Raw genomic sequence first — 18,541 nt, 5'->3', positions numbered from 1 at the left:
ATTGGACCGACAATAACCTTATTACCAAGTGTGTAGCTGTAGAAGAGAAACTCAATAAGAAAATAAGTGATTTAGGCCTCTTGATTGTTCATGCTAAACCCCATTCTGATAAGAATTCTTGTAAAAAAAATACTCATAGTGCTTCTTATATACATCCTAAGTTTAGGAAAACACTCAATGCTCAACACTATGACATTGGAGGTCCTAACCCGGTTGCTTTCAAGAAATCATTTTGATGCTTTTGGTGTAAAGAAAAATGGCATAAGAAAACTGATTGTCATACTTTTAAAGCTTGCTTAGACAACAAGAACAAATCTGGAGGTAATCATTTAGCTTTTGTCTAATTTAAGTCTAACTTAATTGATGTTCCCACTAATTCTTGGTGGTTTGATAGACATAATTGAATTTAGTCGATATAATAAATCGAATTAATTAAATGAGATTCATAGACATAATTGAAAAGGAATCGTAATTGAATTGGAAATTATAATAACCTCAAAGTTTTGATGGAATCTAAAATCAATAGATCAACCTTTGGTTGTTTAGCTCTCCATAGAATTCGTATCAGCCTATTCTAATTTCGTGTAAATTGAACATCTAACAGTAGTACTGTGTGTTTGCTTAAATAATACCAACAAAAAAATCAGACTCTAAGAGCACCAGGCCAGATAAACATAAATTTTATCCAAAAACTAATTATTTTATTAAGTCTGTTACAAAAACTAATAATTTGACTCATCTGCACTCCAAATTGGATTTTGACTTCAACATCAAGTTTATAGCTTTTTCTCTTATCAATGTAAAAGATAGTGCATCAAAATGCACTGATCAAATTCTCCCACACTTGAACTTTTGCATTCCGAGAAAAACTCTAACTTCAAAATTCAAAATAAAAAATAAGAAAAAAAACATAGCATGCAATTTCAACAACTTTCAGAATCACATAGGGATAAGCAAAATTCTCATTATAAGCTTCATGGAATATGGTGTTAATGAGTAACTTCATGTAACAATCAAACCAAATAAAAGGACAATTTACCAAAGAATACATCATAAGTAGCAAGATCCTCACAAGATAAAATTCTCTCAACTCTCAAGTGTTTAGGTTATCTATTTACACTCAAAGCATATCATGAAAGCTAGCACTACCATTAGCTTGACCAGACTCTAAAATTCACATTTGAAATACATGCAAACAAAGACCAAAATGACTTTATTCGGATTGTAACATGGCAATGTAAGGATGAGAAAAATCATAAGGGGTACTAAGCTAATATTTAAAAGGATTAAAGAGAATAGAAAGGGACTCTGGGAGTCGAACTAAACAGTATTTGATTCACTTTCCCTCAAATTCTTTATAACCATTTTCTCTTCTCTTTTCTTTTTATTTTTTATTTCTTTTCATTTTTTTTCATAAGGAATACGATAGGAACATGACTTTTCTTCCGTTTTTTTCTTCATTTTTTTTTTCTTTCTTTTTTCTGCAAAGTTTTAAAATATATCACAAATATAATAATTCAACACACAAACTCCAAACAAGAATCATTCATCCCCTCAAATAGGGTATAACATTTTTTTCACTTTTAAGCTTGTATTGAGTTATAAACAAAAAATGAAATAAATAGGCTCAAAGGAGCTTCAAACCAAGGATGATAATTCCAAGGTTGACTTATTTGACTAAGTGGCTAAAAATAAAACGAAAATAAGATGCCTTTATCATACCAGTGTGCACATGCAAACAAAAAGTTTCAATAAGAATCGGGTCAAGTTCTAGAGTAACTAATAAACATGAGTGAAATCACACAAGAAAGAAAAATAAATGAAAATTTATATTTCATCTATTATAAGGCTCAAATTCTCACCAAGGGTAATGATCTACCACAAATTATGCATACTTTAGAATCAATTCCACTTTATAATACTAGGAATGCAAAGAAAGTCATCCACATCACAACACAAATATTTAGTCAAGAGAACAAAGAAATTACTTACACAACACTTGCAATCCCAAAAATCAACGAAAAATCATGCATTTTTTAATTAATTCTTTTTTTAAGAGAAAATAAGAAACTAATACAAATAAAGTAAATGGAGCTTTAAAAAGCTAGAAATTAAGCACTCAAAGGTACATAGTTGATGATGAGAATCACAACAAAAAAGAAAGCCAACCAAACAACATTAGCATGAGGAGAAGTTGCATAGATTAAAAAACTTGTTACCAAGAAGAGATCACAACATTTACTCTATTAACAAGTGAGACTAAGTTCTCACACTAGAATTTAACACCTAGCTGAAATAGTTAATAATAATATGAGAAGCAAACAATTGACTAGAGAAGAAATTGAAACTTAAAATTCATACCAAGTGATACCAACATACCAATTTCTTGCCTTATCACTCCAACCTACTTTCTGAAACACACATACACAGGCACACTGCAGAAATAGCAATTGGATTTTATCCACTCTGATCACGATCTGCAACAGTAAATAAGTTAAATGCAAAACACACAAATCTTTAAGACCTTGAAGATACACTCATGAAAATTTTTATAGATTGCGATGTGAAGAAAGTGTTTGGTGATTAATCATCAAAACGCATTTCTAGCTCAAATTAGATCAGGAAAAAAAACCAAAAAATAAGCATGTCATAGAATTTCTAAAGGATTTTGAGGTTTCAATGGATAACTATTTCCTGCAAAAGAAATCGCAGGAAAAATCATGTATTATTTTTAAATCAAAAATCGCAGGTAAAGTCTCAAGAATTCCTGCAGAATTTTCTGCTACCTCATATTTCGTAGGAAACAATGTTTAACAATATGAATTCGCAGACAAAACTGTAGGAAAATCCGCAGGTAATCCATGTATTTCTAGTAGTTATATTTCTACCCTCAAAAATTTTAGTTTCCTAGTTGCAGGAAAAATAATAAATTTGGGGTTAGTCTTGGAAGTGAACAAAGTTAAGTTTGGGATTGGGGTACTAGAGAAATTGATCAAAACTAAAAATAAAAATTGTAAAAAAGTAATAAAGAAGTTATTACAACTTCTTTAAAAAATGAAGAGAGAAAAAGTAAAATAATAAGAATGAAAAAGACCATAGAATGTGAATCTCTAATACTGATATAACAAGCAAAGATTTTTATGAAAGGGAATTTGATAACATAAGAAAAACTAGGTACCTAACTCCAAAGATTTAAACTTACTCTCATAAACTATCCTACCTTAACATAAAGTCTCGTGCAACCTATAAACCCCTCAGAAAGTGTGTGTTTAAACAACTTTGATCGACTTATTTAGAAATATTTCAAATTTAATATAAAATATTTTGTATGTTGATTGAGAAATTCCCCTATCATTATGAGTGAAATTATAGTGAGATGAGAGACAGGTTGAGTACTTGTTTATTTGGAAGTATTTTTCTAGATTTTCTCGATTGAAGCTAGGAGCAGAAGTGATGACCAGGTAATAATAAAAATGTGATGTTCATTGGTTATAGTAGCATTTTGTTTTCTGTTGAAATATGCAGTAGCAAGCAAGTTACTTGAGGACAAGTATATGGTTGTGATGAAACTCTATCATTACATGTTTTTCAGGAGTATTTGGAGTGATTTCGGTGAAATATCAAGTAAAAAAGAAGGAAAAGTGCCATAGAATAGCCAAGATTGACCAAGTGAAGAGAAATGGAGAAAATAGTAAAAGCTGGGAAAAGGGGGCACAAAAAGACGAAAGCTTCTGGATTTCTCGCACGGCATCTTGGGCATGATGAAGTTGCATCGCGCACGATACTGGGCATCATGGGCATGATGGACTAAAAAATTGGACAAATTTTGACGCATTTTGACGCATTGTTTCGTTATAAAAAGGCTTTTCTGGTATATAATTAGGGGTTCTACATTTTTTACTAAAAGTGACGGAAAAGTTACTCGGAGGACAATTTTGAGAGCATTGGAAGTCATTTGGGGCCAAAACCTTCAAGGATTTCACATGCTATCTACATCTGATTGCTTGGTATTTTAGTGTATTACTATGAGTAACTAAATTACACTAGATTAGGTTTTGCTTGATGAACTTGTTTTGAACATGTTGGATCATACGTTTAATTTGATGTTATATGGATATCTGAAGTTATATTTTTATTTAATTTCTTTTGTTCGTAATGCTTATTATCTGTGGACGCACTAATTTTATTATTTTAGCATCTCCACATATGATTTCATTAGGGTCAATTCTGAGTAGAATTTTAAGCTTATGATCCTGCACACTTGAATATATGTTAGTATACCCAATTATTATTTACGTATTTTCTTATCATCAAAATCTAAGGGATGTGAACAATTTTTGTTCCAACAACCTCCCCCTTTTTGATGATGACAAACAAAGGTATTTAAGAATAATGGTTGGTCAGTTTAACTAACTTGACAATATTAGTGTTTGAGGTTTGTAAGCTCCCCCTGAGTCTAATAGTTCAAAGGTTGGATTTTGTAAGCACCCCCTAAGTCATATCCAAGTTAATTAAACTTATCTTGATAACATAAGAAAATAATGTTCATATTTAAGCATAAAATGGATTATGATAAGGGTTCAAGTATATTAAAGCATTCAATAATACTTTTATCCTCTTTAAATACTTCAATGATTCTCTCCCCCTTTTGTCATCAACAAAAAGTTAATAAAAACATGCCAGCATAGAGAGAGAGAGGGAGAAAAAAAAGATATTGAAGAAAAAATATGAGGAAAATTTTAAATTCTGATAAAAATTAATAAAAACATCTTTTGTACTTCCCAAAAAATGTATTACGTTTTTCAAGAGAACTTTCCAGATTGGTTTAAAAATTTCTTCGCTTCTCGCACGGCATCTTGGGCACGATGGAGTTGCATCGCGCGCGATACTGGGCATCATGGGCATGATGGACTAAAAAATTGGACAAATTTTGACACGTCCTGACGCATTCTTTCGTTATAAAAAGGCTTTTCTGGTACATAATTAGGGGTTCTACATTTTTGACTGAAAGTGAAGAAAAAGTTACCCGGAGGATGATTTTGAGAGCATTAGAAGTCATTTGGGGCCAAAATCTTCAAGGATTTCACAGGCTATCTACATCTGATTGCTTGGTATTTTAGTGTATTACTATGAGTAACTAAATTACACTAGATTAGGTTTTGCTTGATAAACTTGTTTTGAACCTGTTGGATCATATGTTTAATTTGATGTTATATGGATAACTGAAGTTATATTTTTATTTAATTGCTTTTGTTCGTAATGCTTATTATCTGTGGGTGCACTAATTTTATTATTTTAGACGAGTACATATTACTGACCCTAAGCCTATGAGTCTGACATAGGACAGTTAGTCTACTTACGCCGGTTGAATATGGATAGGCGGCCTCTAGTAGTGGCATTTGAGTTAACGTAATGTGACAACTTCTCATTTCACTTACTCCGGTTGAATAGGGATAGGAGACCTCTAGTAGAAGTTAGTGAGTTGTACACCAAAGGGATTGGTTATAGTGGTCTTGTTAGTTTATCATAAAAATATAACGACTTTATCATCCATATAATGCATTAAACATCAATAAAGGATAAAAAAGGAATTCATACAAAACCTAGTCGTTTTCTCGTATTGAATTTAGAAATTTTACTTTTCAAAAATAACTTGCAACCCCCCCCCCCCCCCACACACACACACACACACACCCGTCTTTACTTTTAAATTCACACAATCATAACTTTATTAGATAGCAATCCCTATGGATATGATCTTTATTTTTATTACTTTGATATTATCGATCGGTACACCTGTTGAGAAGTTATCAATATTTTTTTATATAAACCTTCTTGTACTCTTTGGGTCATATGATTGTTTGATGTCAATTGAATTGTTTTATGTCATTGTTAATATTTAATTATTCTTGATCTTAATGCATTTTATGTATTGACGAATGCATGAATTAATATTAGATGAGTATGGATATCTGATCATTAGTCTATTGATCCCATCTCTGGCGATTATTCAAATTAATAATTAATTAGTAATAGGTAATTATAAGTTGTAGCTTTTGAATAACGAACTTAGAACACCTAATTTAAATCTGAATTGGCCTAAGGAATTAGGGAATTGTTGTGTATATTAGTGAGTTGTACACCAAGGAATTAGGTGCAATGGTCGTGTTAATTCGTCGTAATACTTAACATATTATAAATTTGATTAATGCATAAGAATGAGTAGGGGAGTCGAAATAAGATCTAATCACCTTTAATTATTGAATTTTATTCCAAATATTTTTTCGTTTTATTTGCGAACCAAATAAACCTTGAACCCCCCCCCCCCCCACACACACACACTCGTCCCATTGTTATTTACTTTATTTGCACATAGTTACTATCTCATCTCAAAAAATACGACCAACGAGCGCGTAGCACGCTCGCAGATGATTGAACAAAGTTGTCACCGAACATTATTTATTCCAAAGAAGGGAATGAAAAATCTCAATAAAAACCTTAAAAGAAAAGAGAAGATGGTCTCACAACAAAATTTGGGTTCAGGAGTCGATTCTGCAAGGGGAAGGTATTAGCACCCCTCACATTTATCGTGCCCAATGGGAACCATTTATTTAGATTTGTGAATAGAATGTTAGTTTTCATTATTTTTTTCTTCGAGTAATAAAAATTCAATAAGGAAAAGAAAAGAGGCCGTAAAAAGGTTTTTTATTAGGGTGCTTGATGAGATTGTTGGTCTCGCTCCTACGTATCCTCGGGTGCAAAGAGAAATTTAAAGCAACGTAGTTCTTCGTAGAAAACTATGTATTGGTTGATTGATTTTATTGAACGAATGCTTAGATCGCACTCTAGCAGTTAAATGTTATATGTACTCATAATTTGAGGCTTAAAGCATTTGTTTGTATCACGGTATAACAGATAAAATAATTTTCTTTTGCAAAGGGTTTTCGATCGTACGAGGGAGAGAAAAATAAGTTTGATGTGTTGAGAATGTTTTTGGGTGATTAACGAATACTCGAACGGTGGGCTAATTACGGCCATCACACAAAAATTAGGGGTTACAAGGAACAAGTACGTCCTACCCAACCTTTTCCAATCGAGTTATTTATGAAATTGGTGCGGTGAGTTAAGTCATGTTTCTTCAACAGAAGACGAGTATTCACGCAGGAAGCTAATTATGGTCATCACACAATTACAAGGGATTACGAGGGATAAGTACGTCCTGAAGGTGAGAAAAATACAAAAGAATGGGAGGTTGTGTATGTTAATTCTTTTTCGCTTCTGAACAACTAACTTCATAATTTTAACAAGTTCAGAATTTGATCTCAGAGTTAAGAGAAGCGGAATGAATAATATTCGGAAGCAATAAACAAAGCAACACACAAAGTTATCTTGGCTTCTCTTCTAAACTGATAGTAGTCCAGTCCCCTTGTCCAACAAAATATTTTCACTATAATCAAACTAATTACACTTTTCTTAAACAAACTAGCAAGAAATTCAACCGCTCAATCACACCAGGAAGAAACTTTCGCTCAAGCAATCCAGGAAGATACTTTTGCTCAAGCACATAAGCAAGCGGCTTCCACTCCTCAAGAAAACTAGCAAGAGACTTCCCTTTCTCAAGCAAACTAGCAAGAGACTTTCTCTACTTTAAACAAATATTTTAGTAGAATATACTACAACTATACTTGATGTACAATCAGAGTTATAAAAGTGATACAACAATCACAAGATACTTAAACACTTAATATCTATAAGATATACGAAGACAAGAAATCTTAAGAGCTTGTGTAGTAAACAGATAAAACTTTAGCTCAAAGTTTGCGCTCAATGTGTTCTATTATATTGTTCGACAGTTTGGTAACCTTCCTTCAAATCTTCAGTTCCCTTTTATAGAGGCGGAAAAAGTGTCGTTGGAAAGTAGTTTTCACAAGTGATATTTGAAAAGCAATAGATCCAAGAGAGAGACATTGGAAGATGGATCTTGTTAAGATCTTCAACCATTGGGTAATAACATATTTCACTGCTTCTTTTTCATACTAGGTATAGATCAAACATTGGGGCAGACTTAAGAGGTCACATAAACTTTCCTTGAGCCTTGCACTAATAGACTCTAGTTAACTTTTTCCATAAGTCTGGCGTTGACGAGATTGGTCTGCTATGGAGATAGAAAACGGATCAGAAGCTGAGCACCTTTAGCTAAGGTCTTCAGATTCTGAGCTGTTACCAAAAGCAGAGAAACCATGTTGAAATTATGATCCTTTAGAAGCTGAAATAGCACGATCAGAGTCACCATATTTTGATCCTTCAGAATCTGAAACTATTAGCTTTTCAACAAATGATTTCATCAAGGTCAATTCTGAGTAGAAATTTAAGCTTATGATCCTACACACTTGAATATATGTTAGTATACCCAATTATTCTTTACATATTTTTTTATCATCAAAACCCAAGGGATATGAACACTTTTTGTTCCAACAATCTCCCCCTTTTTGATGATGACAAACAAAGGTATTTAAGAATAATGGTTGGTCAGTTTAACTAACTTGACAACATTAGTGTTTGAGGTTTATAAGCTCCCCCTGAGTCTATAGTTCAAAGGTTGAGTTTTGTAAGTTTCCCCTAAGTCATATCCAAGTTAATTAAACTTATCTTGATAGCATAAGAAAATAATGGCATAAGAAAACATTTTGGTGCTTCTGGTGTAAATAAAAATGGCATAAGAAAACTGATTGTCATGCTTTTAAAGCTTGCTTAGACAACAAGAACAAATCTGGAGGTAATCATTTATCTTTTGTCTATTTTAAGTCTAACTTAGTTGATGTTCCCACTAATTATTGGTGGCTTGATAGTGGTTATAGAACCCATATTGTTGTGTCCTTACAGGAGTTCGGAAACCAGCGGAGACCAAATTTGAGAGAAATCAAGCTCCCGGTGGGAAATGATCTCGAAGTCATGGTGGAGCTAGTGGGAGATGTTAGCTTAGTTCTAGGAACTGGTTTTGAAGTTGTTTTGAAAGATACATTTAATCTACCTTCTTTTAGGAGGAATTTGATTTCAGTGTCTTATATGGATAGACTTGGATTTAAGTTTACGTTTTATGTTGGAAAAATAATTTTTATGTTGAATTCTCAAGTTGTTGGTAATGGTATCTTGTTTGATGGTTTATATAAGTTATATTTGGATTGTGATAAAATTTCCTCATCATTGAATGTCGAGAACTCCATTTCTAAAAGGTCTAAAATTAGAGAAAAATCATATTTGTTGTGGCACGGGTGTTTAGGCCATATCTCTAAGGAAAGAGTTGAAAGGTTAATTAGAGATGATATTTTAACTTCCTTAATTTTCAATTATTTGGGGACTTGTATTGATTGTATTAAAGAAACATTTATTAAGACCAATAAGATAGGTCGAACTAGAAGTTCAGGCCTTTAGGAAATTATTCATACAAATATTAGCGGGTGATCCGCTGTGGCACACAGATCAAAATAGAGTTAATAAAATGTTGTATACGGAAGCCACACTCGAGTTGTATTGCAAGGAATCCGAGTAAGATTAACCGATATAAAAAAAGGGGTTTCAAGGTTTCAAAAATATGAATCATAAATAGATAAATGGCATTTTCGTTTTATTCCAAGGTCAAAGAACTTTCATCTATAGCTAAGAATGTTGAATGGGCAATTGAAAGTGGAATTCTCTTTGTCTTCTGGTGCAATATATATCTCATTTTTTACAACATCCAAAATCAAGGGTTTAAGTCGCCTTTAGGGATGCCTAACTAATTTTTTCCCATCCTTAATAAGTATCTGATGCATACACGTTGATGAGCTAATACCAGGAATGTCAGTCAAGGTTCATCCAGATGCTTTCTTATGTTTTCTAAATACTTGTAACAACTTTTGTTCCTGTTTAGATTCAAATTTAGATAAAATTATTATCAATAGCTTTTCTAGACTCTCTAGAAATGCATATTTTAAATTGCCAGGTAGTGGTTTCAGCTTTAAAGATGGTGATTGTTCAATGGGTGATTTTTTTTGGGGGGGTTGGAATGTTGAGAACAATGTCACCTACAGAAACAATACAAAGATGGGGTCACTGTAGAAGAGTTAGTATCACCCTGGAAGGAATATTTTATCTCACCACAAACATAACAAAGGTGAGTGTCAATACATGTATCACAGATGTAAGTATCATCAAAATCAGACAATGATGGAAAATCAACAAAAATTGAATCAGGTGTGGTAAATTCTCTTAGAGTTCGTTGAGCTTTAGCCATATTAGGATATAGTCATGCAACAAATAAAACATAACGATAATGATAATTTCAGTAAAATAAATAGTGAAAATAAAGTATAATAAAATATGACGGAAAATCTAATAAAACGATTAAAATCTAATAAAGTCTAACAAAAACGAATAAAATAAAATCTAAAAATTATTAAAATATGACTAAAAACAAATAAAGTGAAATAACGTATCTACAATATTTTTTTGGATTTTTTGAAAATGACAAAATAGAAAGAAAAAAATGGAAAATAAAGGAATTTGCAATTTTTAGAAAATAGAGGATTTTTTTTCTAATTTTTTGGAAAAAGTTCGGAGCAATTCGAGACAGAAGCTTATAGAGTCATTTAATGAGTTGAGATACTTACCACTATACTACAACCCTGAAAATAGACAAACAAATATGAAAAAGAAATAGGGGGTTCAAGGTTTCAGAAACTTGAATCGTAAATAGATAAACATAAAACAAATATGATGAACAAGTTAATCTACTAGTTTGGTTTCTGATATATAATCGATTATTATCATCCCAATTACTTAAGTGGATTCGATTAGTGTTCAATTACAACATCGAACAAACAAGAGTCATCGATACTATATGAATTACATTCCTATTTGTTAAATTAAGCATTTGGTTAAAACTAATGCAAATTAACAAAAAAGCAATGTTAAACGCAATTAAATTAAGAAACAGGCATCAATTGAATTTAGTTAAATCTATTCTATAAGAAATCGAATTAATTAAATGAGATTCATAGACATAAATGAAAAGGAATCGTAATTGAATTGGAAATTATAATAACCTTAAAGTTTTGATAGAATCTAAAATCAGTAGATCAACCTTTGGTTGTTTAGCTCTCCATGGAATTCGTATTAGTATATTCTAATTTTGTGTAAACTGAACACTTAGTAGTAGTATTATGTGTTTCCATAAATAATAGCAAAAAAAATCAAACTCCAAGAGCACTCGGCCAGATAAACATAAATTATGCCCAAAAACTAATTATTTTATTAAGCCTCTTACGGAAACTAATAATTTGACTCTTCTGCACTCCAAATTGGATTTTGACTTCAACATCAAACTTATAGCTTTTTCTCTTATCAATGTAAAACAGGGTGCATCAAAATGCACTGATCAAATTCTCTCACATTTGAACTTTTGCACTCCGAGCAAAACTCTAACTTCAAAATTCAAAATAAAAATCAACAAAAAAAACATAGCATACAATTTCAATGACTTTCAGAATCACATAGGGATAAGCAAAAGTCTCATTCTAAGATTCATGGAATACGGTGTTAATGAGTAACTTCTTATGACAATCAAAGCAAATAAAAGGAACTTTACCAAAGAGTATATCATAAGTAGCAAGATCCTCACAGGATAAAGATCTCTCAACTCTCAAGTATTTATGTTATCTATTTACACTCAAAGCATATCATGAAAGCTAGCACTACCATTAACTTGACAAGACTCTAAAATCCACACTTGAAATACATGCACACAAAGATCAAAAGGACTTTATTCGGGTTGTAACATGGTCAATGTAAGAGTGAGAAAAATCCTAAGGGGTACTAAGCTAAAATTTAAAAGGATTAAAGAGAATAGAAAGGGACTTTGGGAGTCGAACTAAACAGTATTTGATTCACTTTCCCTCAAATTCTTTACGACCATTTTCTCTTCTCTTTTCTTTTTGTTTTTTATTTCTTTTCATTTGTTTTCCAGAAGGAATACGATAGGAACATGAATTTTCTTCCTTTTTTTCTTTGTTTCGTCTGCAAAGTTTTAAAATATCACAAATATAATAATTCAACCCCACACAAACTCCAAACAAGAATCACCCATCCCCTCAAATAGGGTATATCATTATTTTTCACCTTTAAGATTGTATTGAGTTATAAACAAAAAATGGAATAAATAGGCTCAAAGGAGATTCAAACCAAGGATGACAATTCCAAGGTTGACTTATTTGGCTAAGTGGGTAAAAATAAAACGAAAATAAGATGCCTTTATCATACCAATGTGCACATGCAAACAAAAAGTTTCAACAAGAGTCGGGTCAAGTTCTAGAGTAACTAACAAACCTGAGTGAAATCACACAAGAAATAAAAATTAATGGAAATTTGTATTTCATCTATTATAAGGCTCAAATTCTCACCAAGGATAATGATCTACCACAGATTATGCATACTTTAGAATCAAGTCCACTTTATAATACTAGAAATGAAAAGAAAGTCACCCACATCACAACACAAATATTTAGTCAAGAGTATAAAAAAATTACTTACAAAACACTTGCAATCCCAAAAAACAACGAAAAATCATGCATTTTTTAGTTAATTCTTTTTAAAGAGAAAATCAGAAACCATCAAAAATAAAGTAAACGACATCCTTTCCCCACACTTAAAACACACATTATCCTCAATGAAAGAAACGAGTATAAAATAAGAGAGAGAGAGAGAGAGAGAGAGAGAGGGGGGGGAGAACACATCCGAGGAGTCAAGACGGATAGATGAACGAATAAGAAGCCTTACCCAATCAGAGCTCTTGTATAGTTTCTTCTTCCAATGTCAACTTTCAAGGAATAACTTAAGACGGTGTTAATTTATTTTGAATTTTTATTTGTGTCTTCGCTTTTTATTCCAAGATCAAAGAACATTCTTCTATAGGTAAAAATGTAGAATAGGCAAGTGAAAGTAGTTTTCTCTTTTTGTTCTGGTGCAATATAGATCTCATTTTTCACAACATCCAAAATCAAGGGGTTAACCCGCCTTTGGGGTTGCCTAACTAATTTTCGTCAGTTCAGCTCATATCCAAATGCAACTTGCAACATGAAGCAAGGTCCTAATATGTTTTGCTAGCAAAACCACATACAGAACCATGTAGGTTGTGCAGCCCTGCAAAACCACACCATGACCAATTTGCAGAACCAACATGCCAAGCCAAGCAAGATATGCACACCAGTCTAATTCAGTAGCAGTTGAACAAGTGTAAATCTGCATCAATACATGACAAGTATTTAGACCAAACACACCATTTTAATATCAAGCAATTTCGGGCATAGCCAAAAATAAATGCAGCATAACATACCATTAACGTCACCATGCAAACACAGACCAAGCAAAGACCAAGCTGCATATAATTTGCTACACCATGAGCCAAACCTAAACCAGAGTGCAATCAAGCCGTGCAGCAAGCATCAAACGCGATCCATATGCAAATCTATGTCCAATTCAGTTAATCAAATCAACTTATATGTCATGCAATCTAACTGAGCATACATAACACTCAAGCATATCATCATCAAAAATGACCTATCATCACTCATCACAAAAACAAATTAAACACATTCACATTTCAATTCCTACTAACTAATTGAACTAGCCATGCTAATTGAACTAACCAACTAATGCCACATCACCTATCACTCACTAATTAACTTTCAAAGTCAGTAATAGAGAATAATTAACCATTTCCTTCATTCACACATTCCAACTGAATTCACAAACTTCCATAACGGAATTTTCTAATCCCAATAACAATAACATATATAATCCTCATTCTCTAGCTACAACAAAAAGATCAATCATTTTCTCATCTAAACCATGAATCATCAACACAAAAATCCCTCAATCATTTTTTGACTCTCAACACACTCATCTTCATCACCCTCAGCTTCATCATTCATTCACCATCACCATTAACCTCTAAAAATCTGAACTCAATCTCTCCCTCTCTAGTTGAATCAACCTCACCACACTCATAGAGAGAGTTCAATCAACAACATCAACCATTCAAAAGCTTTCTAGCCAAGAAGGGAAAGAAGAAGAATTTAGAAGTTAAAGCAAGAGAGAGAGAGACACTAAGAACCTTTACCTGGAAGCAGAGATTCTTTCGCCGTCATCAACATCGTTATTGCCAAGGGTGAAAACAAAAATACAAACTTCATGGATCAATGAGTATGTGTGAAACAAATGCAAGAAATAAGGGAAAAGAATACCTCGTCAGAGCTTTGAAGCTCTGGTGAGGTCCAACCTTAAAGGTATGAGTTTGAATTATCTCTTCCTATATATATTTGATGATTTTCTTCGTATTCTCCTTCTACTCATTTTCTTTTTTCTCTGAGTATGCTCCGGAAAAGATGATAAGAGGTTTGCTAAGAGCTAGCTCAGGTTCAGATGATGAACCTGAGTGGCTTAGGTGTGAGAGCTCTTAATGAGAGGGAGATGAGTTGGGATTTTTGCAAGGATTTGGATGAACCCAAGCATGCTAAGATACCATCATCAACCATTTGTCTGTCTCCCTGTGGACCATCAGCATCCCCCACAGATCTTTGTTTCATTTTGTATCCATCATAAAGCATCATGCTAGGGTTTATCTTATGTCTGATCATATCCCTAGCAAATCAAATAAAAAAGAGTCATTCATTCAGGCATTCATCTCATATCATATCCTATCATTTGCATTTCAGGATCAAAATTCGGGTCTTTTTAGTATTTAACTATCTCCCACTTTGATCATATGAAGAGTGTACTTCTTCATATTCTCGTGTTGAAGATACTTAAATAGGGGCAACTGTCACACCCCAATTTTGACTCAGAATCGCTGATTCAATACATTCATCATAGTTATTGCATCTCTGCATAGCATACCATGCATTCCATACCGCATAATGCCTAGAATGTCAGTCGAAATGAATTTTCAGATTTACAGACGAAGCGGTTAAACGAATTATCGAATGTGTGTCAAAATGGCGGGCGAAAAAGTTTCAAAATCAAGCTTGCAGACATCAGTTTTATTAATCTATGTTTCACGTAGTTTAACATGGTATGCTCGATTTATTTTTCAGCTAATTTTTCGGTCACCTTTTGATTAGCTCGAGCCTGTTTAACCGATCAAAATTTATTTCAAAATTAAAAGAAACATTGTATTTCTCCAATAAGTTTATTTCGCAATGATCATTTTTGTGCATTCATTTTAATTTTTCGAGCACTTTTGCGCCCGACCTTTATCCATTTTGAGACATTTTATTTTTATCTCTTTGTCAAAATGTTTGATTCAATTAATTAGAAGTTTCTACGTCTTTGTTTCAGTTTAATATAGTTTTTTTGTTAGAATGATTTAATTTAATTTTAATTAGTTCTTAAAACTCATTTTGTTCTAAAACTTTGAAAAGAGGGACATTTTGGTATTTGTCTCAAATTAATAACCCTAGTTTGACACTATAAATACTAAAGATGTTGGTGAATGAAAGAAGAAAACCAACAGATGCCTAGCGACGCAGACCCCAAATGCCCTCTCTCTTCACTCTCCACCTACCAACAACCGGATACCCCCACGTGTAGTCCAACAAAAACATTAAAAGACACACTGCCAGAACTCATACAACAACACACACTCACAAAATCACCATCCTCCTCACCCTCCATCTCTCTCCACCTGCTCCCTCCACTCTCAATCCGCCGAAAAAGCACCATGCCGGCAACCACAAACCTAATGCTTCCTCAACCTCCAATATCCACCCTTCATTCTTCTCCACCGTTCGTGTTTTTATCGTTGTTCGTCCTCACCTCCATCCAACGACACCAAAAATCCTGCGAGCAAACCCTCAAGCCGCCGCAAACCCACCATCTACCGTCAAAATCATCCGTCTTCACCACTCCAAACACAACCACCACCAACCACCACGAAAAACGCCCTCTCTAAAACAGCAACGCCGCTAACATTCCTTCGAAAAACAATCGAAGAAATGTACCAAAAGAAAACACAGCTCGAACACATTCTCCTCCGTCTGGATACCTACGTCGGTTCAATTGAAAAAACACACTCAGATCTCTGGGTTTACGAAAACGATGAAATGGTTCACCGTGCTGTTCGTATGTTCCTGGACTCTTCAAGATCTTCGACGAGATCCTCGTTAACGCGGCCGATAATAACAGAGAGATCCGTCTATGGATTCGTTGAAGGTTACGATAGATCCGGAAGCGAACGCGGTTTCTGTTTACAACAACGGCGACGGTGTTCCGGTTGAGATTCATCAGGAGGAGAAGACTTATGTTCTTGAGTTGATCTTCGGTCACCTTCTTACTAGTAGTAACCATGATGATAATGTGAAGAAAACTATCGGTGGACGGAATGGTGATGGTGCTGAGCTCACGAATATTTTTTTCACTGAGTTTATCATTGAGACTGTTGATGGTCTTCAATGGTTCTGATGAAGATGTATGAGATTGTTGAAGCTTACCTTGGCTCTGCAATTAAGAATGATGTTGTTACTGTCCCTGCTTACTTTGTTGATTCTCAGCGTCAAGCTACCAAGGATGTTGGTGTTATTGTTGGTCTTAATGTCATGCGAATCATCAATGAGTCCACTGCTACTGCCATCGCATATGGGCTAGACAAGAAAGCAACAAGTGTTGGTGAAAAGAATGTCTTGATTTTTAACCTTGGCGGTGGTACTTTTGATGTCTCTTTGCTTACTATTGAAGAGGGTATCTTTGAGGTGAAAGCCACTGCCGGAGACACCCATCTTGGAGGTGAGGATTTTGATAATAAAATGGTGAACCATTTTGTTCAAGAGTTCAAGAGAAAGAACAAGAAGGACATCAGCGGTAACCCTAGGGCACTCAGGCGATTGAGGACTGCATGTGAGAGGGCGAAAAGAACTCTTTCATCTACTGCCCATCCTTTAATTGCTTGTGCATCTCATATACGTGCATATTCTTTTTATATTTATAATTTGTTTTTAATTATTTGATCACTTATTTATTCATTTGATTTCAAATTCATTTTGAGAGTGAACAATAAAAATTGAATGATTGAGAATTCCACCGATTTATTTTCTGAAATCGCCAAATCCTTTTTCTCATTAAAATCTGCATCTCATATACGTGCATATTCTTTTTATATTTATAAAAAAATTTTAATTATTTGATCACTTATTTATTCATTTGATTTCAAATTCATTTTGAGAGTGAACAATAAAAATTGAATGATTGAGAACTCCACCGATTTATTTTTTGAAATCTCCAAATCTTTTTTCTCATTAAAATTGGAAGAAAAAGATTATCTTGGATGGAATATCCAGTCATAATCCCGAATATTAGGCTCAAGTTGTAAGAGCTTGTAAGCCATAAATATTCGTCTTCTCTCCAAAACACCTGTAAATATCACAAACCATCTTCTTATTGAAGTTGGAAGAAAAAGATTACCTGGATGGAATATCCAGTCGTAATCCCGAATATTAGGCTCAAGCTGCAAGAGCTTGCAAGTCATGCATATTCGTCTTCCCTGCAAAACATTCGTAAACATTCGAACCATTTTATTAACAAATTGGAAAGAAACAGACTGCCTGGGTGGAATGTCCAGACGTAGTCTCGAGTATTAAACCCAAGCTGTAAGAGCTTGCAAGTCACAAGTACTCGTCTTTCAAATTCCAAAATACTTAATTCCGATCTTAACCTCTTTCAATAAAGATGGAAATGGAACATGGTGTATATCGTGCACTCCTGAGATTAAGATTCGAGGTGGGCTTGATTTTCTTTCCTAGGAAAGGTCAAGCTAGACTGAATTTTAAGTGTACCAGTCACAATTGGATTTTGGTTTGATGGATGCTAATGAAATATTGGACTTTTATTTGAGATTACCAACGAAATATTGGACTTGGTTTCTTTGGTTACCAATGGAAGATTGGATTTTGATTTTATGACTGCCAATAAAAGATTGGACGTTTATGTGTTGGCCAATGAAAGATTAGGCCTTTGGTAAGTGGAGAGGATTTGACTTCCTGACACTCTGATTCTTGGTGATGTTATGATCGGGAGACGGATTTGGATGCTCTTGGTGCCCCAAGTTTAATCTGTTGTTTGTAAAACTGTGTACTTATTCCTGAGAGAACTTCAGCTTTTATGCATGATATAAGCCATGGCGACCTGCAAATGATTTTATGTCTTTTGTGTATCGAGCACATCATTGAGGACTTTTGATCAAAACAATTTCAACTATTCTTTTCAAATGCTTTTATTATTTTCTAATGTTTTAATGTAGTGTTTATAAAAAATAAATGATTGCAATCAAGCAGATAAAACAAAAAAAAGTAATTGAGAAAGTCATCTTTTTATCATATGAATTGACCCGTAAATGGGCGATAACACATAAGGATGTAATTCCTAAAAGAGGTCATTACTATGCTAGGAAGAATTAAAATGGCAATGAGAATTGTTGAGTTTCCACTGAATTACAACATTGTTATACACTTTGTGC

The 18,541-nt window shown here is 33.5% G+C and overlaps 1 protein-coding gene across 1 annotated transcript; it reads left to right on the top strand.

Moving 5' to 3' along the window:
- Positions 1-16,484: 16,484 nt before the first annotated feature.
- On the top strand, positions 16,485-17,036 carry LOC127093682 (heat shock 70 kDa protein 3). The gene has a single exon (XM_051032612.1). The coding sequence runs from the start codon at positions 16,485-16,487 to the stop codon at positions 17,034-17,036; it is 552 nt and encodes a 183-aa protein (XP_050888569.1).
- The last annotated feature ends 1,505 nt before the right edge of the window (positions 17,037-18,541 follow it).

The sequence above is a fragment of the Lathyrus oleraceus genome, chromosome 6 (genome assembly GCF_024323335.1).
Source record: "Lathyrus oleraceus cultivar Zhongwan6 chromosome 6, CAAS_Psat_ZW6_1.0, whole genome shotgun sequence".
Taxonomy (NCBI): Eukaryota; Viridiplantae; Streptophyta; class Magnoliopsida; order Fabales; family Fabaceae; genus Lathyrus; species Lathyrus oleraceus.
Note: the sequence above shows the minus strand (reverse complement) of the source record. Positions and strands in the feature narration are given on the sequence as shown.